This window comes from Cibotium barometz, chromosome 3 (assembly GCF_041138505.1).
Source record: "Cibotium barometz isolate CiBa-2024 chromosome 3, ASM4113850v1, whole genome shotgun sequence".
NCBI lineage: Eukaryota > Viridiplantae > Streptophyta > Polypodiopsida > Cyatheales > Cibotiaceae > Cibotium > Cibotium barometz.
The window spans coordinates 9,289,722-9,316,114 of NC_141048.1; the positions used below are offsets into that span (position 1 = coordinate 9,289,722).

At 38.1% G+C, this 26,393-nt stretch overlaps 1 protein-coding gene across 4 annotated transcripts; it reads right to left on the reverse strand.

The window, feature by feature from the left end:
- Positions 1-18,671: 18,671 nt before the first annotated feature.
- Positions 18,672-24,110, reverse strand: LOC147639682 (zinc finger CCCH domain-containing protein 43-like). 4 transcript variants are annotated; one of them, XM_086772681.1, is made up of 7 exons: positions 23,250-24,000; positions 22,982-23,166; positions 22,373-22,426; positions 22,156-22,278; positions 20,815-21,093; positions 19,588-19,932; positions 18,672-19,392 (listed from the first exon to the last, which is right to left on the reverse strand). In XM_086772681.1, the coding sequence occupies exons 2-7, from the start codon at positions 23,099-23,101 to the stop codon at positions 19,243-19,245; spliced, it is 1,071 nt and encodes a 356-aa protein (XP_086628807.1). In that variant the 5' UTR covers positions 23,102-23,166; positions 23,250-24,000; the 3' UTR covers positions 18,672-19,242. The 4 variants fall into 4 exon arrangements, with proteins under 4 accessions (XP_086628807.1, XP_086628815.1, XP_086628801.1 ...); XM_086772689.1 differs by having other exon boundaries at positions 19,608-19,932; positions 22,982-24,110; XM_086772675.1 differs by having other exon boundaries at positions 22,982-24,109.
- Between the last annotated feature and the right edge of the window lie 2,283 nt (positions 24,111-26,393).

A 26,393-nucleotide genomic window follows, 5' to 3' on the forward strand; every position in this document is an offset into this window, starting at 1 on the left:
AGGAATTACCGTGCTTTCCGAGCGAGGGAAGTTTTTTCTGGGTTCGGTTTTGGAAGAACCGAGTGATTAGTCTCTTGTCCGGATATCCGTGGTGGTGGACGAGGCCCCGAGTGAGGGACCCTACCTTGCGCAAGAAGTGCCACCTCCACTGCTAGCACCCCTGAATTTATTCGCGGAGGGGAAAGGGATCTTTTTGACTGGTATCAAAGCAAATTGACTAAAGTGGATCAACCAAGAAACGAGAAGTGTCAAAAATTTATGAAGTAGTAGTAAAAGGTTATAATTGTGTGATGAAATTCATACAAATTGATATTCAAAATGAATATTCATAAATAGATAATTGGGTCTTCAAATGGAAGTACCGCAATTGTATGGAATCCCTGACTTGCTTGAGGCCTAGACATGATGATATTTACCTTAAAAATTTCAAGGATCGTGGCTACCCGTATACAACGACGAGGGTATAACTGCAGCTCTCTACTACTGGCAGTATATACAAGTAAATCTAAGACCTTGAAATTATAAGCAAAAATGCTATCCTGATGATGAATTCGAATGTGGTTGATATGATTTTAAAATTATGGTTGAGAACTGATGAGTTGATTTGGATTCTGATTGAAAAATGATGATTCCTGAATTTTGGTTGAAAAGTGATAAGCTGAGCAAAACCACAATGAGGATGAATGGGATGAGTCCCTGTGATGATGTTCGTAGCTGGAATGACAATAATGACTTCGGCAAATCACTATGAGATTAGTGGATTGTGTTGATAGATTGCTACTATTAACACTTGACCCAGTGGATCAAGTTAAGGGACGACAAATTAAAAACCTGTATAATTGAAATTCCCATGGAGGAATGTTGAGATGAAAATTTCGATGTACTGGACCATTATTGTGTTAAGGATATGAATGATATGATCTAAATGAATTATTATTTGATGATGAATTCTACATAAGGGGTCTTTATCCCACGATTCTATTGGGTTCACTAGACTATAAGGAACCCCAGAATCAGTTGGATCTTAAGGGAAAGAGTTGTCCTCTAGTTTGCGAGATGAGGATATCTCACGTTTTTTAAGTGGGGTAGGATGTAAGATTCCTCCCTCCAGCTTTTGAGGTGTGCAGGTGTAAGAACCTCCTTTTTTAATCTTATAATTATTCCCCTCTCTGAAATAAAAGAAAGATCCTATTTTACCCTGTTTTAGCCTGGAAAGACAAAATGTCTAGAGGGAGGTAATTCAAAATTGAGATATTTTTGGATATAAAAATCCTCCTAGTGTTTAAAAGTGTTTCCCCTGAAATAAAAATTTAAAAAGAACTTTCCAATGTGCAATTGGAATTAATTAAAAATAGGTATAAAGGACCTTAGCCTAGGTGTTAAAACCCTAAGATCTCTCTAGATAATTGTTATGCATAAAGATGCATAAATCAGGCATAGACGCATCCACCCGAGCTCAAGGGATGCACACATGAATTATAAAGAAATACATCATACCTCTACCTTGATGTCCCATACCATCAATACCATCAAGAGGTATAACTCCAATCCAATACCATGTAGCGATAGTGTGAAATGGTAGGTGAGTAGATATGGACCTCTACACAAGAGACCATAGCCTAAGCCTCCAAGCCCCCGAGCCTCCCTTGAGTGTGCCCCATGTCCCTATTATATAGAGGGCCCTCAAGTGACTCTTGACTTTCCATTTCCCATGTGTGACCCTTGGATGCCTGACCCTGAACCCTTAAGGTTAGTCCTAACACATGCTCCCATGCTTACAAGCCTAATGTGGGTTAGCCTCCTATTATATGCACACATAATGTGCATATAACACTAAGGGTCCAGATTTTTAGAAATTTTTGGATTATGGTCCAATTAAGGCTCCTATGAACCAATAAGATTAATCCAAATGTAGGGAGGAGATAAATTGAAGAATAAAAGAGAAACCTCCTAAAAATGAGTAAATGTTTACATAAGATGAAGAGTGGACTAAGGACCAAAGAAAACAATTAAAAAATTAATTTTTAACACCTCAGTGTGGGGATCTCTCCTCATGAAGTAGGTGCCTTTTTTCTCATCATTATCCCCTATTTTTAATCAATAAAATGAGATATTTCATCTCTCCTCTCTCCTTTTTCAAAACTAGATCCAAAAAGTAAGCTTAATCCTAGAAAGATTAACTAAGGGATTAATTAAACTCTTCTTATTGTTTACTCTCTTGAATTTAGAAAATTATGTATATTAGAGTTGTATGAATCTATTTTGGGTTAATTTAAGCTAAATAAAGAATGATAAAAATGAGAAATAGTCAACCATACAAAGGAGGTTATGGTAAAGTTTTCCAGAATTTAATGAAAAAAGAGAGTTTATTTTTATGTTATTCCAAAAGAGTGATTCCCACCATTTTTGCATCTAAAAGAAATATTCTAATTACTCCATGTACATATTTACCTCTGAATATGCATGGATATCACTGATATTCTTATTAAAATTGATTTCTATGCATAGAAAGATGCATAATGGATTTTTTTATTATAAAAGTGTTATTCTTGTTAAATTTTATTTCTATGCATAGAAAGATGCATAATGAAATTTTTTTATTATAAAAGTGTTATTCTTATTAAATTTGATTTCTATGCATATAGAAAGATGCATAATGGAATTTTTTTATTATAAAAGTGTCAATCTTATTAAATTTGGTTTCTATGCATAGAAAGATGCATAATGGAAATGTTTTATTACTAAAGTGTTATTCTTATTAAATTTGATTTCTATGCATAGAAAGATGCATAATGGAATTTGTTTATTACTAAAGTGTTATTCTTATGAAATTTGATTTCTATGCATAGAAAGATGCATAATGGAATTTTTTTATTACAAAAATTTTATTCTTATTAAATTTGATTTTTATGCATAGAAACATGCATAAAGGAATTATTTTTTATTACAAAAGTTTTATTTTTATTAAATTGATTTTTATGCATAGAAAGATGCATAAAGGAATTAATTTATTACAAAAGTATTATTTTTATTAAATTGATTTTTATGCATAGAAAGATGCATAAAGGAATTATTTTTATTACAAAAGTGTTATTTTTATTAAATTGATTTTCATGCATAGAAAGATGCATAAAGGAATTATTTTTATTACAAAAGTGTTATTTTTATTAAATTGATTTTCATGCATAGAAAGATGCATAAAGGAGTTATTTTTATTACAAAAGTGTTATTCTTATTAAATTGATTTTTATGCATAGAAAGATGCATAAAGGAATTTTTTTATTACAAAAGTGTTATTCTTATTAAATTTGCTTTTTATGCATAGAAAGATGCATAAAGAATTTTTTTTAAAATATAAAAGTATTATTCTTATAAAAATTAATTTTTATGCATAAATGGATGCATAAAGAAATTCTTTTTATTTAAAAAGTGTTATTCCTATCAAATTTGATTTTATGCATAAATAGATGCATAAAAGGATTTTTTTTAGTGTTATTCCCATTGAAGTTGATTTTTATGCATAAATAGATGCATAAAGAATTTTTATATCAAGATTATAATTCTCTTAAACTCTATGTTTAAATTCTATGAGTATTTGATAAATGAATAATTAAATACTCTAAGAGAGAAATTTCTATCGTTTTATATTCACACGGATTGTAAAAAGAAAATTCAAGAAATCTATCGAGATCGAAATATTAAGATAAATGATTAATTTATTCCTCTTTGGAATTCGTAACTATTTTAGAAATCAGTTAAGTGAATATTCAACGAAAGAAATTCAGTAAAATAGTGACTGAATTACCAAACCTTTCCAAGAAATATAGTTAAGGAAAAATCTTATCCGACTCGAATGTTGAATCACACTATGACCAAGACCAAACTCTTTCGTCAGTTTCGAGGAAAGAAGGTGTGACTAGTTTAGAAAAATACACTCAAAACTCTCGCCAAATCTGACTAAGTTTGAGACCCTTCGAATTGATCTGTGGATCAAGGTTATAGAATTCAAGGAATTCTGGTATTAAATTCAGAATTCCGATTACGAATGTAAATGGATGTGATGTAAATGAATGATATGGATGTGATATGATGTGAATCGGGATGTGAATGAATGAGATGTGATGTCATGTGAGTTAGGATGTGAGTGAATGAGATGTGATGCGAAATGGATGTGATGTAAATTGGGATATATGTGAATGGATGATATGTGATGTGAATGAAAATGATGTGATGAGATGTGGATATGGGTAGATACGAGTGGATGAGATCTGATGAGGATAAATGAGGGAAGATGTGATGAGATGGAAAATGATGTGATTGGATGAGAATGGGAATACATATGAAATGGATGTGGATTAAGTAATGTGGATTGATGTGGAACAATGTGGAAAGACGAGAGTTCTTATAGAAACTATATTTATGACCTCTTTTTAAATGATTGTTTTATGTCAAGAATGCTAGGGAAGCACTTTGACCGTCTTATGAATGAGGTTATGGAGACCTATCTGATAAAGTTGCAACAGCTGACGGAGAGTCAATGGAGGACATCTTGCGTAGCAAGGTCGGCCGAGGTCTTAACGAGCCTCGGTTCGATTTAAATGGTGATCTTTCGGTACGGTGGATGAGGGAATAAAGAAGCGGCCTATGAGTGAAGCACTAGGTGACTTGCGAAGGATCCTAGAGGGTACTGACCATACAGTGCTCGGGCTCTAGGTCACCAAAGATACCCACACGTGCATCGTGGAAGATATTGGAACAAGGAGTAAGAGTTGTTTTCTGAATTCGGGCATGGATCTGGCTGATTGACCTTATTGGTCCTTAAACGGATGAGTCCATGGCTCTTTTATATGGATCTGTTGGTTGATCTTGCTAATCTTCAACGGAGATTCCATTTTAATTTTTTAAGTGAATATATTTCCAGGTATACTATGAGCTAGGAACTATTGAAAAGACCCCTGCGGTGAGCGTTCTAGTTACCAATGATGCCATAGGTACACCGATGATAGAAATTAGGATTCAACCGGATATTTTGGAGGATTATGATCAGTGATGCTATAGTTTCATTAAATAATTGTTTTAAAGACAGCTGATTCTGTGGAAAAGGTAATTTCATATTGGGTGTGTAAGTGGTGTGACTAGTTTTAAGTTTGCATGAATATCCAGCTAAGTGGTGTGACTAGTTTTAAGTTTGCATGAATATCCAGCTAAGGGGCTTGGGAACTCTTTTCCCTGGTACTCGGGACAAAACCTAACCAAATTTTTAAATGGATCCCATCACTACAGTGGTTGGGCAGTTGGCTAACCCACGGGACTGGATGGGGCTAGGCTGGACTGATGGATCCCTAAAATGAGACTCAATTCTGTTATAGTACGATAGATGAAGTAAATCCCGGATAAAATTGTTCTATGGAAAAGATTCAACGGCTGTGCCTCTTAATAAGGAAAAAAGCGTTGGTATCTATGATCCAAGTGCAAGTCTTTTCCTTGATTTGACTATGAACACAAAGCTTTTCGCCCACAGATATAGGTGAGATTTTGGAGGACCCCACTACATATAGGCGCATAGTGGGTAGTTTGATCTACATGACCATTAATTATAAGGCCAGACTTGAGCTATGCTATTGGGCTTGTGAGTCAATTTATTCAGGCCCCTAGGAAGCCACACTTGGATGTGGCTAGATGGATCCTCAGGTACCTAAAGTCCACAGTTGATTATGGACTTTTCTATGAGGCTGGTAGTATTTTAGATGCAACTGTACAGAGATACATTTGCATGAGTACACAGATGCTGATTGGGCTGGTAGTATTGTAGATGGGAGATCTACCAGTGGTTTTATGTTCTCATTTGGGAGTGCTATTGTGAGTTGGAGCAGTAAGAAGCAACCAACATTTGCCTTGTTGAGTACAGAGGCAGAGTACAAGGGTGATGCTATGGCAGCTTGGTTTCAAAAGCTACTGGTGACATGGGAGCTTGGTTTCAAAAGCTACTGGTGACATGGGAGCTTGGTTTCAAAAGCTACTGGTGACATGGGATAGCCCGCGGATAGGGCAGTTGTCATATATTGTGACAACATGAGCAACATAGAGTTGGCCAGTAACCGAGTATATCATGCTAGAGCAAAGCACATTGAGGTGTATTATCACTTTGTGAGGGAGAAGGTTCTAGTAGGAGATGTAGATTTGGTGTATGTCAGCACCACACAGAGGATCAGGTGGTTCACATCTTTACGAAGGCATGGGGCACAGAGAAGCTCCATAGGTTTAGGAGCTTACTTGGAGTGCAGTGTGTTGAGTTGAGATCAAGGGGGAGTGCAGAGATATCAAGCTCAACTAGTGCTATGGCAGACATTGATGACCCGCCTGGGTGATAGCTTCCGCATCTACATCACTGACATTGATGACCTGCTTGGGTGATAGCTTCCGCATCTACACCACTGGCATGGTTGGTGAGATTATGGGTGATATGCGGCTAGTGGAATGACATGCTGTGTGGTGACAGCCATTTTAGATTACTAGAGACTTGCATAGTTATAGTGCCAGCTCATTTAGTCGGGTTCACATTATGGACCAACCCTTATATGTTGTAGTAGTTGAGTACTAACCCATATAGTGTGTACTCTTATCTTTATATTATGTTGGTTTAGAGAAGAAGAAGATAGAAGAAAATTCAGCTATCCATCTCTCTCTTGTGTCTTGCTCTCTCTTGTGTGTGTGCTCGGGGGGGTCACTCGTATAAATATGTAAGTATCACGTGGGTTCAACAGAAGGACATTTTAAATATTTAAAACTTACAGAAATATATTTACAGAGGGGATTTATTTATTGTATTTTAAAAAAAATTTACAAATTTGAATAGGAAAGGATACATTATATTCACTAAAAAATTCACAGATAAGGGACTTTTTAAATAGGCCTTGAACGCACGTGATATAGAGGATTTACATATAGTGACCCCCCCCCCCCCCCCCCCCCGAGTGTGTGTGTGTGTTTGCTGGCTAGGATTTGAAGCTCTCCCTCTCCCCCACATTTGAATCATATGAGATGATCTTATGACACCCCTTTATGAGAGGTAAAGATGATGCATGACTGGTCTAAGAACCATGTCTACCTCCAATTCGATGATTCCATTATCAAGGGTTGATCTTGGGACTGGTCGTGTACATTCTATGGGGACTTTTTGAGAATCATTTGGACACCACCACTCATTCAGCCCTATTGCAAACGGAAATACTTGTGTAGAGAAGACACTAATGTAGGGAAGTTCCCACCCTACAAGGATGCTAAAAAACAAGCTACTCAACCTGAAGATGATCTAAACTAATGTAGGGAAGAACCCACCCTCCAAGGATGCTGAAAAACAAGCTACTCAGCCTCTGAAGATGATCTAAAGTGGATACATATGATGGCTACAATCGATAGTTGGGGAACCAAAGGATCTACATGGGTTACACCTAATAGTGAAGAGCTCCCCAAGGTTGTGCCATTACAAATTCTTCATGGTTTGCATTTTGATGTTAAAGGGATTGGTTATAGTGAACTTGAGTCCACATGGGATGACTCTGACACAATCACTAATGACGGTGATGAGTCTAAAACAAAGACCGCAAAGCGACACCAACTCCTCAAATACTATGAGCAAAAAAGAGATGAAAACATCAAGAGAAAATGTGGGAAGTGAAACTGAAACTGTAGGGAGTAGCTATGAATCTAATACTGAATCCCAATCTGAAGAAAGGGACGAGGTTCCTCCAAAAACTAAGGAGTACTTAAAAAATGGCAGACATAAATGCTATGTGGACAATCATCATAAAAGGCTATAAGAGAGAAAAACTATTGCTTAATCGCTATAGTATGCTGATGTATTTGGTGCACATTGCAAGTTTATTGACAACTGGGGAGAGGAATTACAAAAAATTATGTATTTCAACCCTCCTTATAGACAAAATCGATGTTACTGACAAACCAAAGCTTAAACATTATTCTGCTAGGCGCAAGAAGAATAAAGAGTTGGCCCAAAAAGAGAAAGAAGCAAAATCTATAGCTAAATCAGCTAAAAACAATGAGGAGTCAACACCTAATTTACGTCATGCCCCAGTGCACTATAAATCTCACACAAAAATTGGCAAGTAAGCTAGAAGGAGTCTATGATGGTCCAGCTAAAGTAAAGGAAGTAGATTTGGTTGAACTTAGGGAAGACCCTAAGCCAGTCTTTATAGCAAAAGACCTCACTTTGAGTCGGGAAGCTGAATTCATTGACCTCCTCAAGGAATATAAGGATTTCTTCACATGGGCTTACCATGATATGAAGGGAGCACCTGTTGAGGTTATGCAACACACAATCCCCATGGTACCAAATGCTAAACCTGTCCATTAGATACCTTATCTAATGAATCCAAAGTATGCTAATTTTTTTAAAGAAGAGATAGATAAGTTCATCGAATGTGGATTCATCTATGAGATTAAACTTTTGGATTGGGTGTTATCCATTGTGGTTGTGCCTAAAAAGAACAGAAAATTACAAGTATGTGTCAACCTCAAGAAGGGCAATGCAGTAACAAGATGAGATCATTACCCCTTGCCGTATTCAGAACACATACTCAAATGAGTAGATGGCAAGGAAGCATACAACTTCTTAGATGGGTTTTAGGATATAATCAAATTTCTATTGCTCCAGAGAATTAAGCTAAAAATACTTTTATTCCATAATACAAATTTTATTCTTATAGAGTTATGCCATTTGGGCTTGATAAATGCACGAGTAGCAGGCATCCACATTCCAATGGCTTATGAACACTACCTTTAAAGATTTTCTAAGGATGTTTCTTGAATCTTTTTTAGATTATTTATGCATTCATTCATCATGGGAGGGGCATTTATCTTGCTTACGAAAGGTATTTAAATGATGGAGACTTTATCAAATATCTCTAAACCTATTCAAATATCAATTCTCAGTTAAACATAGAGTCATATTAGGACATATAGTGTCCAAAAATGGGATTTCCATAGATGAGACTAAAATCAAAATTATCTTGGAATTACTCCCACCAACAAACCACTACAAGGGATTCCAAAGGTTTATGGGACATGTAGGCTAGTACATGCAATTTATCCTTTTCTATACCGAGGTTCAAACATCCCTTGTACAATCTTCTCATCATGTTTGAGTGGACAAAAAATTGGCAACAAGCCTATGATATATTAAAGCAAGATTTGGTTAGTGCTCCCATATTACACGTGCCAAACTAGGATGTTATCTTCCATGTGCATATTGATGCTTCTAACTTTTCCATTAGATGCATCCTAGCTCAGCCAGGTGAACATAAACTAGACTATCCTATAAGTTTATGTTCACCTAGCTCAACCAGGTGAACATAAACTAGACTATCCTATAAGTTTTGCCAGCTATATAGTTGGATGAGACTGAAATGAATAATACCAGCACCAAAAATGAAGGGTTAGTAATGATGTATACCGTGAAGAAATTTTGACATTAATTATTAGCTAATAAATTTATTTTCTACATTGATCATCAAGCCTTGCTATACCTTGCTCCATAGGGAGAATCACTAGGTGGTAGTTGATTCTTCTTGAATTTGACTTCACAGTGGTTGTAAGACCTAGCAAGAAACATGTCATGGTTGCTCCTCACACCAATTGAAATAGATAATGTTTTACATGATGCTACACTGTTTAAAGTTGAGGCTATATCAGAGTGGAGTGAGAAAATCATTAACTTTTTAGATAATAGTTTTTCAGAGGGGGAAAGATCTAGCAAGAAGGTTGCTTAAAGAAGCAGAACCTTACCAATTGATTACTGGAACTCTTTATAGAAGAGGTAAGGATGACATATTGAGACGGTACCCTAGGGAGCATGAATACTTATACATCATCAAATAAGCACACCAAGGGTTGTCCTTTTGAGCTAGTGAGTGACCGAGGGAAACATTTTATAAATGATGTAATTCAATATCTCAACACAACATTCATGATCTCACACGTCAAGTCCACTCCATGATACCCGCAAGAAAATGGTCAAGCCGAGAGCACCAAAAAATTCCTCATTTCCATATTGACAAAAATTGTTGAGGCTTGACGTAATGATTGGGAATTCAAGCTCATAAGAGATTTATGGGCTTACCAAGTCTCTTACAAAGTTGTAATTGGTTGCACACCATTTAAGATATGGTATACAAGGTTGAGGAAGTAATGCCTTGGGAATTCATGATACCCAGAGCTTAAGGGTAGCATTAGTGGCTCAGAGACTTGATGGTAACATGTTGACCGATAGTGTGACCCGCTGTTGCTGTGATCAATTGTTCATTCTTGAGAACAACTGGAGGAAGAAAGGAAAATTGCTATGTAAAACATGTTGATAGAAAATGATCACTGAAAAAAGTGGTTTGATAACAATCTCAAGGATAAGGAAATCAAAGAGAGGGAGACCTTGTTCTTATGTAGTCTGCAGTGAGAAAAATAAACTCAAGTATATTAGAAAAGGACCATTTCGAGTCTGCAAAATAACACCTCAAGGAACACCATATTAGTGAATTTGGGAATTTTCCAATTCCCATTTTTGAATACTTAAAAAAGGGGACATGGATAACATGTTTGTAAGTTTCTCAAAACCCTATCATATGACCTATCGTTGGAAAGCGCTTGAAAAATGGAATCTAAAGAGCTATAAAGCGTTCATTTTGGATTAGTGGTGTTCAAGTTATGGTTAATCCAAACTTTTGACCACGTGTCCCAAACTTGTGGAAAATTCCCATATTCCCCAATATGGTGTTAAGGTACCATGTGTGTTGAAACCCTTACGGGATTGAAACTATAGGCTTCCTTAATGGCAATAAATTTAATAAGTATTGTAGGATGCACATGATAATAAGGTAGCTAAGTGGATTAAAGAAAGCTCAAGCTCGATAAGAAGCTAAAGAAAGGAAAATATGTTAGCAGCAAATGACAAGAAGCTATCCTTGGATCCGCATAAGCCTTTGCTGTGGAGAAGTTGAAGGGGACACATATGAGCACCTCCACAAATATCCATTTAATTGCCAAGCCCTTATGGTAAAGTGCTCTATAATGCATTACTTAACATGGGATCTAGTTACAATTTAATTTCCTTTAATGTATAAAACCAATTGGGAAAACCTCAACTTGTAGACACCTCTTTAAAGGTGCATTAGGAACTCAATGGAGTCTTTTTGGGCCCTTTAATTTGCCATGAGGTTATGGAAACGTTTAACTTTTTGACAAATAGGAGCCCTCCATGTAAGCAAAAACCATTGGTGATTAAGAGAGGTGTAAGAGTGGTCAAAGGGTGCACTTTTTCTCCCAAAAAGGGGGGGGGGACAATTTTACAATTTTCGGACCTCCATAACTTCTACATACAAGCTCCGATTTGAGCGGAGATTACAGATCCATGATCTACGCATCAAGAGCTTTCCATAGATATGTTACATGATATGGTTTTATCTGCTAGATTTTAAATTCAATTTTTCCCCCAAAATTCAAATTCGAATAAAGTAGCCGTTTTGAAGCTTCTAATTAGAAATTAAGAGAAAAGGTTTGACTCCCTTAAACTGCCAAATAAAAGGGCCCAAGAAGACTCCATTGAGGTCCTAATGAAAGGTATCAATGGTAGGAACACCAAGGTTCTTGGGCTCCTATAAATTGAAACATATTATGATAACAAGCACCCTGACCGGAGACTTCATGGTTATGCCTGCAAGAACATTACCTAAACCAGTAATACTTGGTTGCACATGGATTAAGGCTACATAATGTATGATTGACTGGTCCAATGGGGTGTGTCTCTATGGATGAAGTCTTAACCCACACAGCTGAACACTCTGCTCATTACCCCCTACCACATCTCAGTCTTGTTAGAAGTCACAACAACAAAGAGGAAGCTTTAACATCGACCAAATCTAAAGAAACCCCCTCCATCTCATCATCTTGTTCAAAGGACTCTTGATTCTTTTTCCTCCACATGGCTAACACCTCCATGTCAAAAGGACCAACCAATATAACGAGCTAAAAGGTGGCAATGCAAATCCACCTTGAAATGGTTCCCAAGATTTCTAGACTGTCCATATAACCTTAACCAACCGATATAACAAATCCATGTCAAAAGGACCAACCGATATAACGTGCTAAAAGGTAGCAATGCAAATGCACCTTGAAACGGGTTCCCAAGATTTCTCCATCCGTACAACCTCAACCAACCAAGAAAAGGAGGCCTTAACAAAATAATCAATGCAAAAATTCAAAACTATAGGCTACCCCAAAATGGATACCTAAGTTCTTATTGGAAGCTCAAGACTGCTATGAGGGTAACCATTATATTTGGATCCCAAAACAAAAATGTATACCACTACTCTCACTGCCATGACTTACCAATTTCCAAGTGGTGGATAAAAGCTTCATAGGCTTAAATTCAAACAAAGGAAAGATTATTGTAGATGAAACTTCACCACTGAAACTTCACCACTATCACCCAAAAAAATTTGGATTCCTAACTAAGAGAAACCATATCTCAAGAGGTAGGGTTATTGATGGGGAAGCTTCTACTTCACAAGATGTTAAAAAACCCTTATTGGTTATCTAAGCCCAAATCCCATTGGTTTCTCTAGAGCAATCCACTATGTAAATAAAATTTGCCTTGCTGACAAGTGTCATCTCCAATGCCCATATGTAAGGAAGAACCCATAAACTCCACTTGGTATTATGAAAGCTTCTTATTGCCCTTAAAGCTCCTTATTGCCCTTAAAGCTAGAAATTGATATGTCACAAACAAGCAATAAAGGGTGCTCCTAATAATCAATAAGAACTGATGGAGAAAAGTTAGAAATGATGGTTACATCAAACCTATAATACCTTTCCGTGAAGTCAAGGTATGACAAGAAGTAGGAAGGGGAGATGACTTTTACCCCCACATTTTTCTCCTGATAAATTTCATGTCCATATTAGGAGAGAGCTTGTTGGGAAAAGCTAGCCCCATGACAATATAGCTTGCACCAACATGTACAACAATATAGCACATATACAAACACTAAAAATACAAATAACAATGAAAATTAAAAAAGATGATGATAAAGAGAACATACCAAAAAGAGAGAATGAATGTATATCTTTGTTGTTATTATAGGCCTTGAGCATGGACTTTTTGAGGATAGATACACGTGGCCCTACCTTGGACCTGGATTGCCTGGACTAGTTCTATCAAGAGGAGCTAAGTATTACTCCTATTCAAGCCCACTCACGATATTTATATGCACCATTAGGGGAGAAATATTGTGTAGCCACCTTTGTGGACCTATCCTGCTTACATTGTCATCCCCTTGCACCATGTTTAAGCTATGAGAATTGCACGTTATTTATGCTGGCACTGTACAACTTATTTTAGGCACTATGGGATAGGACTCCATAATTCCATGGTAGGAGAGAACCCACAATGAATGATGAAGTAAGTGTATTTTACTCAGTGGAAGGATCCTATTAAGTAAGGAATGCATAGGAAGATCTCGTAGAGGAGGGAGGGAGGATCATTCTATGAAATAATGTTACCGACTCCTTGTCCCTTTTGGAGTATGTTGGGCCGTTTCCTTGACGGCTTAGCTAGCAGTACTTAGCTCACTTGCCTATTATACCCATGCCATATCACAGTGAGGATGTACTCAGACCATTTCCTCGTACACCAGAGGAGGCATATATTTTAGAATCAAACCATGAGGAGGATTATGAGCGTAGTGACATTAAGTCCGACGACTCGGCATATGAGTTATGACTATCTGATGACAAATTGTTGTGATGATTTTGAAGATTGTTTTAAAAAGGTTCAACAGGAAGCAACAATGAAAAGGAATCAACATTACAAGTACAATTCTATAAGATCGACTTCCCAACCACACAATATTCAAAACCCTTCCTCAAATGTTGCTATTGTTTTCATTCTTTTTATAAATTTATAGTTTAATGTTTTCTTGTGTTTATTCTGAGACTGTTCTAGCTTTCTTTTAGTTTAATCTTTACTTAGATCGACCTTAAAGTATGCCAAGTACTCGACCTTCCTTAGTGTGTCCTCTTCTAGGCATTACTAGGATGGCCATTAAGGCTCAATCCTTCCTTTAGAATTGGTCCAAGCCCTAAGACCATATTAGGGAGTTTGGAAAAATCCCATTACTTTGGGAATTTGGTTTTCAATCTACTATATTTGATGTATCTTGAACATAGCAATTCCAAAGTTGTCGGAGAATGTGGATTTAGAACCTACTCTTCAAGATCTTTCAAAACGATATGTCACATGAGGGGGTTTTGACAAAATCTTAAAAGGGTTTACCATGCCCCCATTTTTTGATCTTCCAAAATGAAAATTGGGATTTTTCCAAACTTCCTAATATGGACCTAGTTTAATCTTTACTTAGATCGACCTTAAAGTCTACCAAGTACTCGACCTTCCTTAGTGTGTCCTCTTTAGTTAAAGTAGAGCCTTTTAGGTGAATTGTGAAAGTAATATTAGTTACCGAAAAAAACAAAAAGAAAAAATAAAAAGAGACCAAGGAGATAACCATCGCCATGTGAGATCTTGGTAAGAGTTTTGGTAGAGCCTTGGAACCATAGCCTTGATCTTTATAGGATGGGACTTTGCGGCTAAAAATGTACCAATAAAGGGCTAAAAAACCATCACTATCGAGGTACTTAGCGGCTCTTAGATACTCTTAAAAGAGGTCTTGGGGGCCATTGCTTGGGTCTCTACAGGGTGGTGCCTTGCTCTTACTTTTTAATCTTTGAGTTTAAAACTATAATTTCTTTTTTTTTAATAAAGAAAATCTTGTAAATACATCTTTTAGCAGTTTCATTTATGAGGCTAGATGATAGCTAGAGATGGTACTTGTGGAAGGCCTTGGCACCACCAAAAGGACATAGGGAACAACCCAATATCATGGGGCTTTTCCCAATCGTACTCGTCGGGAGCACAAACAGCTCAACCGAGAAACTACTATGCCATGGCCTAGCTTATAAATGCAAAATCAGGATGTGTCACTCACCTCATGAAAGTAGGTTACTTGGGATTCTTGTAGGTAGCATTATCACCGTGTAGCACCCAAGAGCTCCACTTCGCCCCCACCACACACCAAGGAAACTCGACCCTCCTCTCACTCAATCTCTCTCTCACACACACACACTCACACACATGCAATGAGCATACAAGAGCTCTAATCATTAATAAGCAAGAGATAGGCAAGAGAGTAGAGAACAAGAGCTCTAATCATAATAAGCAAGAGGAAAGAGTGTATAGAAGAAGAGAACTCTTAGATTATGCATAAGAGAACGAGAGGTTTCAGGTTACAAGAGGCCTGATCTTATTCGTTTTTAGGGTTTACACCCTTGGAGGATGGCCAAAGCTTAAAAATCAGATTCTCGGGCATCCTAGACCTCCTACACTAGTACAAACACCAAGCCATTGATAGTAACCTCAACATAAAGTTTGGTGGTGTGCCTTTAATAGATAATCAACAACACACATATAAAATAATACATTACAATTCTCAACAATAAAAACTAGGCTTCCAAATGCCTGTGGCCAATATGAGGTAGACATTGTTCGGTGTTTCCAACATCAATGCCAAGAAAGTCTCCATGGGCAAGCGTTAAGATACCTGCCTTCTTGATGTAGATTCCGTATGTTAATGAAGATGCTTTGAGGTTGTACACCGAATGGGTATTTTGTTGCATATTGGCATTGGAGAAGCTTGTGGAAATGTGGGAGGTCTTGCAAGATCTGCAAGGCAACATGGTATTATAACCAATAAGAACACCTTATTGGTTAGTCTGGTTCGGCTAGACTCACCTTGGAGATCTTGCAAGACCTCCAACATTTTCATAAGCTTCTCCAGTGCCATGCAACAAAATACCCATCCAGCATACAACCTCTAAGCATCTTCATCAACACATTCCGAGGACAAAATCTGCATCAGGAAGGTAGATATGTTAACCCTTGCTGGAGACTTTCTTGGCATTGATGTTAGCGGACACAGCGGACAACATCTACCTCATATTGGCCACAAGTACTTGGAAGCCTAGTTTTCATTGTTGAGCATTGTAATGTATTATTTTACGTGTGTTTTGCCAATTGTTTACTAAAGGTACACCGCATGTTGAGGTTACTATTAATGGCTAAGTGTTGGCAGTACTGTAGGAGACCTAGGATGCCTGAGAACTTGAGTTTTAAGATTTGGCCACCCAACAGTGTAAACCCTAAAAATGAATTTGATTTATACATAATCTAAGAGTGCTCTTCTTCTCTACTCTTTTGCCTCTTACCTATCTCTTGCCTAATATGATTAGAGCTCTTGTATGCTCATTGCATGTGTGTGACAGAGAGATTGAGTGAGAGGAGGGTTGGGTTTCCTTATTGTGTGATGGCACGGTGGAGTAGAGCTCTTGGGTGCTTTTTCACAGAGCAACAACGCTACCTACGATAATCCCAAGCAACCTGCTTTCACGAGATGAGTGATATAACCCGATTTTTCATTTGTGAGTTAGGCCACGTTATACTGGTTTCTCGGTTGAGTTGTTTGTGCTCCTTCCGAGTGTAGTTAGGAAAAGCCTCACGATATTGGGTCATTCCCAGCATTCTTTCCATGGGTGCCAAGGCTTTCTAGCTACCAATTCCAACAATGCATGAAAAAATATGAAATGCATAAACAAAAATAAACTATTTCACTCTAATCCACATGTAATAATGGAGCTCAATGCTTATTTTTTTGGAGTAGATTCTACGCCTAATTATAATTGTTAAGATCTTTCTTCATTTAACGCAATTAAATCTAAGACTTGTCGGCTCCAAAATCATGCAAATCACCAAGAAACTAGGATTTTTCCCTTCCATGATATGAAACTAGAATTCCCTAATGCAAATAAACTTGAAAACATAATTTAAAAAACAAACTAAACACATCCCAAGCTCCAAAACCGTATGCCTTTCAATGTCTAGCCTCCTAATTGACACTAGGAATATTGGGTAATTTCCAATAGCTAGGAATGGATGGAAGAACGAAGCTAAGCCCTAGGTTAGTCCCCAACAACGACACCAAATATACGCAAGCCATGAGTTTACCTCAGTCTTACTGAATCACATGTCATTGTACCTTGCTTTGAGCCGCAATGCAACTCATCAATATGGGTGCACTAGCTTGTCCGTTGCCTCCTCACTTTGTTATCACAGTGGAATGCTCCCTTGCTAAGGGGGTGAAGGTAGAGCTCTCTATGACTAGATGAAGGTTGTGCAACTCACTGATTAGGGGAAGGTTGAGGTCTATAGGGGCCCTTTAAGCTGTCATATTATGATTTTAATGACTTTTTGTTAAAATGTTAAGTTTCTTTGACTTCAGATACCTTCTTATTCTTCAAATGGCTAGAAGTTTGAATTTCAAAGTTTCCCACCAAAATTGAATTTAAAATTTAGTAGGCAAAACCATATCATGTGACATATCTATGGAAAGAGCTCAGCGAGTAGATTCCGGGTCTCTAATCTCCGACAAATTTTGAGCTCATATGTAGAAGTTATGGATGTCCGAAATTTCAAAAACTCCCTCCCCCCCCCCACTTTTTGGGAATGAAAAGTACAAAAAGGCATCTTCTAGAGAATCTTTTGACCACCTTTAATCACCCAACATTTTTGTATACATGGCATCACATGATTGGCCCTTTTCCTTAATAACCTTTTAATCACATGGCATCTTAAAGGGCCCCTATAGACCTCAACCTTCCCCTAATGGATGTGGGCGTACTAGCTTGTCCGTTGCCTCCTTACTTTGTTTTGTCACAATAGAATGCTCCCTTACTAAAGAGGTAAAGATAGAGCTCTCTATGCCTAGATGGAGGCAAACAGAAAATGTCCTTCACGCCGGTTCTTTCTCAGAAAAGGTGGATGAAGAAGAAGCTAATAAAAGGGAGCAACTTACTATTCAAATATAGGCAGACTATCCTAGCATGCAAGAATCCAATAGAACACATGCAAGCAAGAGTAGAGAAGAAAGGAAGCTCACAAGTATTCTATTGCAAGGGAATGAATGTGTATTTCTTACTATCAAAAATTACTCATATATAAGTGACTAGTTCTTACACTAGGCCGGTTAAACTTCAAAATGGTCCACCACTATTACTAGTCTTGCAAGTAGGTATACAAAGTCCTTAGACTTTCCTAATTTAATATTACACTCATGTTAAGGTCGCTTTATATGTTCTAGCGATGTCTTACAAAATATAAGTGCCTGTTTGAGTAGGGAAGATGGCAAAGCGCCTTACGGTTGGTCGGCGGGCCAGGTAAAACCAAGTTGACCTAAAAATGGTTTAACACAATGCATAAGCTATGTCAAACATTGCACTTTGATGCAATAGGTGCCATCTTGAGCTACATGTGCTCCTTATGAGAGCAAGAAAAAAAGAATCTTTATGCAATGCTTTTTTGAAACTCTTGCTTAAATGTATCATGTTTGAGGACAAACCAACTTTGCCTCAGATCAGGTTAGCAAACAGGTGTTGGTGATGGTTTTCCTCTAGGTATATTTTGCCAATCTGACAAAAAATTGGCATGGAGTTATATGAAATTTAGTAGTGTTAGTATAAGAGAGTCTGAGTGGGAAAGTGTAAGATCATCTCCATGTAGCTTGGGGGGGAAAGCAAATATCACATTGATGGTGTGTTTCAGTACAAAAGTTCTTTAGGAGTAGCTGATCCAATTATGAAGCAAAAGTTTTCATGCTTTCCAAACCATCAGTAGTGCCCATGCCTCCCAAAGTGGAGGTACTGCGTTCGAATCTACCCCAAGGGCATGTGATTTCAATACCCCCTAAATTTTTTTTAAAAACATCAATGCCAATAAACTTGGGTTTTCCAACCCCACAGCCCATCATCAAAGGGGCCTATCATATGAGGAATGTATGCAGAACTCATGCAGAGAGTAGTATGGAATTGCATTCCTGCTTTGGGTCACCATGTAGAACCATATGAACAAGGGGCAAGACTTTACCATGTAGAGCCATATGAACAAGAGGCAAATCTTGCCCTTGAAATAAATGCCATCCCTCACTGCAGATTTTTGATTGCTAGTTTGTCAAAGATGAAACTTAGATGTGTGCCTTTCCTTGCTCATCATCTGCAAAAGCTTAACCTCATTTCCTGACTTGGCCCTTGAAACAGGCTACATGCCTTGTTACTAGAAAGAGAGGGTCTAATTTACTAGAAAGGCAATGCCAAGGAAGAAGATTCTGGAAATTCACCAGTTGAGAGATTTCTGTAAGGGAAGGCATGGAATGGATGATCAAACTTGCAAGCAGGCCCAAATTTACAATAGCCATGCCTGGCATAGAATGTGCATGGTGGAACTCCCTGCTCAAACAGAAGGAAAATAACATCCATTAGAAATCATCCTAAAGATGACTGTCTATCAAAAACTGCATCCAAAAGAAGCTTCACATATCTCTTACGTGCACTAGAGTACCTCACAAATCCATAGAAGATGCAGAACCTTATGCAGAACATAGAAATGGGATGCAGGTGTGGTTGTGTGTGTGACAATATTACCGGACGTGAGGGAAGGCGACCTGTTGGCCCTAGGCTATCCATGCTTGGGATTGCACTTCTTCCTTTAGGGTGGTGGAATCTGCATGCACTCCCAAACCTGCAATTCCCAGTTTTCATGTAGTATTGGCACTCAGGCTGCCCAGGCCTCTCTGGGTAGAGTGTTTCACTTGGCGCCGGCGGTGAAGGCGGGGTGCTTGTTGGGAAGGCCAGGTTATATGTGGGAGAAAATGGCATTGCAACAGTAGAAGCTAGGGCAAAAGGATCTTGGAATGGTGGAACAGCTCCATAGATGTGATTGGGATAACTGACTCTAGAATTTTGCCCTGCATCCATTGAAAGAAAACCCTACAAAATGCAAACATATAGCATTTTCAACATTTCAGAGAAAAATACAACATAGGCATACATTGTAGTCCCTGTAATTGACAAATATCAAATGATTTTCATCACATAGTATCCATGAGACAAGGTCTACTGCGTGAGAAGGCCCTCCAAGCATTGATCATATCTATGCTGAAAAGCGATGCCATCACATCATGTGATGCATAGGACATGCCAGATGAGCATATGGAACGCATGGCAATCCATTACAAGATTACGTTGATATTCAAGAGTGTAAACACCTGCCCCTTTGACATCTGTCATTTGTTTCCACATTATGTGGACAGCAGTCTAATGCATATCTTTTGCAAGCAGTGTTGCTGTTATGATTCTAATCATAAATTGGGCGCATAAGTTGGAAGATTAACCTGATCCCAAGAAATATTACACAGTAGCATTCATTAGTTCTGGTCTGCACATCTAAATCCCATATACTGCGACCAACATAGGACATCATTATGATCCCTGTTTTTCAATGGAAGGGACTACAGGCTCAATGGGGTAGATCTTTAAAAGGAAAGAGCCGTACTTAAAATGTATTGTTGTGTAAGAGGGAAGAAAAGGGGTGGAGAGGAGGGAAGGGGGGGGGGGGGGGGGGGGGGGGGGGGGTGGAAATGAAGAAGCACCAAATGATTACCAAACTTCATCTTGCAAATCTCCAGATGCAGCTCAGTCTACATGCCATCTCATTTATTAAACTCTGGATTTGGCTACTGTTCTTACTTGTATTGCAATAATTCTTATGGGATTATCCTTCTGTTTGATGATGGAATATTGAAGCTTAGGTAAAACATGCATACATGTCACATTTTTTACTGAGTACATAAAGAAGAGAAGGTATAGAACCTGGATAGTGTTCCATCCTGGTGAAACTTGCATAGGACTTGGAGGAGCCATGGCAGAGGAGAAGCTTGGGTGCAATGGTATACTGATATAAGGATTTGTGTCGATGGAGGCAGGTTGAGTCGAATGAGGTGTTGGTGGCCAAAGGAAAGGAATGGAACCCACTCCTCCTGTGTAATCTTTTGGAAATGCTTGTACGGCTATGTCTGGATGGTTGAACTTGCATGTCACACCATATTTGCATGATCCCTTCCTCATGTAAAATGCACAATCCTTCTCACCCTGACAAGAACATAATCTCATATATATCAATGTCAGTTTGCTAAAATTGTTGTCATCAATGATACTATCAGTAGCCGGTTGCACATACTATGCAGGAGTAATAATGGGTGGGAAATATATCTTGAATGGGGATGATGGATGATCAAGGGTTTTATTAATCATGGGGTTTTTTTTGAGTTTGTGGGGGGGGAGAGAGAGAGAGAGAGGGTCTGAGCTCGCCTTAGGCCCAAGATCCTCCCGTAGTTATCATTTTTTCCCCGACCGTAGTAGGTGCTTTTTTATCCGCTCTTAGGTGATGCATGCTGCCGAGGAAGCACCTTCTGGGGTTCCCCTTGGTCCTAGACAAACACCTTCACCACTTGAGCGATCACCTCATTGGCAAGGATTGTAGGTATTTAATCAACTATAATGTCAAGGGATTCCCATACAGCTATGATACACCATGTGCATGCATGATCCCTTGAAAAAGACACGATTTGGAGTTTCTAAAGCCTCTTAACTTGAAAACCTTTTATAGCTAGGGGGGATTAAATATTAACACAACAAATTCAATGTTGAGCACACACATTGAGATTAATTATTAGTGAAGACAATGATAATCTCACTGAACAAATGGCTCTAATTCATTGAACAAAAAGCTTCTCACTAATGTGAGCAAGAGAGCACATGAGTATGAAAAGAGCTGCCCTCTCCATGTGACACCGGCTAGCTTGCCACCTATAATACCACCTGTGTGGCCGACCCATGTGACACACCTTATGGCTAATGACATCCGCCGAAATGCATTATAATGGATGAAATCAACACATCTCCATGGCATTTACTCTTTCCCCCTTCATTTGACCACCTTTCATTCTACATTTTTAACAGGAGATTATAGATTTGGAGAGACTGGAGCAGCATGTAGATGCACGTGGTATATGCGAAAATCAAGTTTTATTAGTTGTGTTTATCACCAATTTGATTGAATAATTGACTTCTTTTTAATGGGAATCAATCTTTACTTATGTTCTAATGTAATTTGCACTAACATTAAACTTTGGGTGAAAGGCAGGTACTTACAGGGCGTAAGGGGAGATCCAAAGAGTTGCGGAGAGCACGTTGATCTCTTGCAGCTTGCTTGTCACGAGGATGATGGAATTTGCAAGCAGAGCCAAACTTGCATCTACTTGTTTTTAAATAATACTTCATGCAGGGCCAATATTTTTACACGTTAATCACAATTATCTTAGCGCTAAACCATAGCTAACCCTGGCTAGTTAACCCTTGCTGTACGTACCTGGCATTCAGGTTGGCCAACTCTTTCTGGGCAATCCTCCCTGCTTGAAGCTGCCTGCAAATTGCAATTATTACAATCAGTTTTTTCAATGCCATGGAAAGAGTAATTACTCTCTCAACTGGGATTCATTATTTAACATGCATTTGTAATGCCATTCAGACTTTCAAGCTCCCATTGCAAGCATTATTTGGAGAGAGTAAACGTGGACTTTGGGGTGTACATAAATAATCATTAGTTTTAAAAAGTAACGTGAGAATGCTGATCAAAAAATAATAATCATTATGGGATTAAATATGTGTTTTAAGTCCACAGGTTTAAAGTTTGCAGAATGCTGCAAATTGCAGTAATCGAGAGAAAATCCAAGTTGTTTTTAAGATCCGCAGTTGCATATTGAATGATAATTTTAGATCAAATACAAATGCAAAGGCAGTAATAACGTCCAAAGGATTACTTACAGCTACAAGTGTAGTGATAGTTAGCATTGTGTTTAATTATCGTTGCATTCAACACAATTGTTTAATTTAAAATGTCAACAGTACATCAGGCCACTTATAGCGTGATCCTGGTCTTAATCTTAGGATTAGATAATGATCAGGAGGTTTCTCTCACTGGGATGCGGTCCGGTGGATGATTAAATCTACAGCTTGTGCCGAATGAGCAATGGCCTGTTCTCATGTAGTATGCGCAATCTGGCTCCCCGGGTCGCTGTGGATAATTTGTGGATCCCATGCTTAACCTCGGTTTAGAGCTGATAATGAATTACCCCATAATCCTGCAGATTGACTCCATTGCATCTGCAAAAAGAGTGGGTTGAATCTGCAATTATTAATGAAAACATAAGCCTGCAAGTGACCATGATGATAAGAATTTTGAAGACCTAAATGTCCATGGATGGGTTGATTATGTAGGCAATAAATCACAAGATTAATTAAGGATGCTTTAATCCACTCCTTCGACAGCTGGTTGTAGAAAAGCACTCCTGGTTGGATTAACAATCAGAAGATCTTAATCGCTGATGCTAAGAATGGTGATCAGTAATTATTGAAGACGGACGGTGGAAATCTAGGGCAAGATTAAAGCCGAGATTAAGAAAACTTGAGCTGCCGTGACAGTAGGATCTGTCTACGTGGCAGAAAGAAAGCGCTCAGATCATGGATGCCCTGTAGCTGACACTAGCTTGGGTATATGCGATCATGGAAGCTGCGTGACCCTAAACATGCTATGGTACAGTGCAACCCTCGAAGATCAAGCCATGCTGTGCAGCAAGACTCGTAATTAGGGTATAATTGAATGAGGTAAGCAGCGAGCCACAGTCACGGCAGCTGCCGAATTATGCCCTAATGCTGCAAATCATGAGAGAACATATAACTTAGCGTCAAAGACATGAGGTAAGCCGCCATGTATCTGCAAAGCTAGTGAGACAATTCAAGCAAAGGTCCTCTAATCAGGCACTTTATCCGTTTGTGAGAAGAAGAATGTAGAAAACTATTTGCAGCTAGGAACAGGAGAGGAGAGACACAGACATGGTAGCACGCACGCAACAAAAACGAGAGAGAGAGAGAGAGAGAGAGAGAGAGAGAGAGAGAGAGGTGCATGGAAGTGAGAGAGAATCATAATTGTGTGTGTGTGTGTGTGTGAGAGAGAGAGAGAGGTGCATCTACGTGAGAGAATCATAAGTGTGTGTGTGTGTGTGAGAGAGAGAGAGAGAGAGAGAGAGAGAGTGTGTCACCTGTGTGTGAGAGAGAGAGAGAGAGAGAGACAGACAGACAGAGAGAAACCTCATTGTAGAGAGAGAATCATAATTGTGTGTGTGTGTGTGTGAGAGAGAGAGAGAGAGAGAGAAACCTCATTGTAGAGAGAGATTATCAAAGCCTTAGGTTGCCTTTTATTGCTGTGTGTCTCGCACGTGTGTAGAAGAGCTCCGTGACCCCAAAAAAGACCAGATTCCTGACACGTTAGGCTGTCATTGCACCACGTGGCAGCATATAAGTCGTACCGTACGTGTCCCTTACTAGTACACATAGCTATAGGGTCTAGGCTTCTTATAATGTGGAGTCTGGACACTCTTGCAAAGAAAGGAGGGTTTTAACTTTTGATGAGGGCCTTTCGCACCAAGACTCAAGAAAAGAAAAGGCACCTAGGGTTTTGTTTATGCACCCAAAAGGGCCTTTTGAAACATGGCCTGTGTGCCTAAATTCCCCAACTTCATATTCATTAGCTTTTCCAAGTAAACACGTCTAGCAACTAAGGTGGTACACTCATATGCATCTAGCAGGCCGAAGAAGCGAAGCATAGGTGCACCCAGTAGCTTTTCTCCCACTAGATCATGCCAACACACTTCTTTATCAAAGGTTAACATTATATATTCCCCACACGTTTAAAGTGGGCAAACAACCATTATTGTGTTCCTGTGCATTTTTGTTTTTGAATTATGATAACATCCATTTGAGTGGTATAAAGGGGTTTTACACACAAAGAGTTAAGAACAAATCAAGGTTGACTATCATCCTTGTTAGATAATTGAACGTGGATAATTGAATGCTAGAGAAAGGGAATGGGAGAAATGAGGGGGTGTAATGTATAAGGTTATTCTAAAGTTTCACAAATCTTTATAAAAAAACCGTACTTACATGTAGCTTGCAATATGTTGTCGTGCAATTTAGGTGCAATGCATGCTTCGTCCTACTCTTGAGGTTCTCCATTCCAAGGTTATCATAAGTGCATTTTAAAGATATGTAGGTTAAAAAGTTTAAGGACAAAAGGCATGGAAAATGTCAAATCTTTAATGGAGGGATGTAGTCCAACTAGTGATGCTACCATATTTTAAAAGGACCCTAGTAGCTAGAATCATAAGCAATGCTTGCATGTAATATTTTATGACATGCATATATATAGTGAGGTGGTTTTGATAGAGGTAGTAATCCTTCAAAGGGTGATGTATAACAAATCAAGGATCTCTTGCTTGCCATTCTCATGATTGTGAATTGTGTTATCATGTGAGGGATGTATGTTAGGTATATCAAAAAGTTGAGCACATGTATTTTGGGTATATCAAAAGGTTAAGCGTTTGTTTAATTATAAGTGCCTCACGACCATTCTAAGTGAAACGTGATAGATAACTTCACAGGTGCTCCAAAATGTCGCTTGTTTTCTTACTAAACAAAATAAACATAATACTTGAAGGTAAGGATTTTCAGTATAAAAATTAACACTTGAAGATAAAGGTTTTTGCTATTAAAAAATAGCAAAACAATAACATATACAAGATGGGAAATAGGATTGAATTTCACAAGAAATTATCCCTTTTCTAGAAAAAGAGAAAAGAGAAAAGAGCAAAGACTTCATTTTTATAGAGATGCTTGAAATTTGGTCAAGAAAAAAATACACTAAATGATAGGCACATTGAACTTTACACTTTAGTATATATGATCATAATTACAAAAAAAAAAGTAATCTTAATTAAGAATAATCCTTAGAGCTCTGTGTGTGTGGGTGTGTGTGTGTGTGCATGTGCACGCTTGTCCACCCATACATGTGCATGTACACAAGTGTGTGCAAGCACATGAGAATATGCATGTATCTAGGTACATGTGTATGTATATAGTACATGTGCATGTATCTAGGTACATGGAGAGACAAGTGACATGGTGGGTGTGTGTCCATGGATGCAAGTTCTCAACCTTATATATACAATCTATTTTCTCATACATGTAAAGAGTTTTTACTTGATTTCTTGAAAACACAACAATAGGATTAAGCCACAATAGAACTTTTGTCCACAACCTTTATTCTAAAATGACTGCCTAAAAAGTAATAGTCACTTGAGTGAGAAACGCTTTACTATCATAAAATGTTGCTCATCATCAATGATGTTCTGTAATATAATGTTGGCTTTTTGGGTAAATTGCTAGTGATCCTTCAAATTGTCCTTAGAGCATATTACCATAGCAACAAAGGCATGCCAAAATTTGTTCTTTTATCCTTATTCTCTTCCAATTTTTTCTTTTCCTTTAAAGGAAGA

Excerpts from the sequence above, each read along its gene's own strand:
- LOC147639682 (XM_086772675.1), bottom strand. The coding sequence starts at position 23,101 with ATGGGATCCACAAATTATCCACAGCGACCCGGGGAGCCAGATTGCGCA. Across the intron at positions 22,427-22,981 it reads ATCCACCGGACCGCATCCCA|GCAGCTTCAAGCAGGGAGGA; the intron begins GTGAGAGAAACC and ends TGCAATTTGCAG. Across the intron at positions 21,094-22,155 it reads TGGATCTCCCCTTACGCCCT|GGTGAGAAGGATTGTGCATT; the intron begins GTAAGTACCTGC and ends TGTTCTTGTCAG.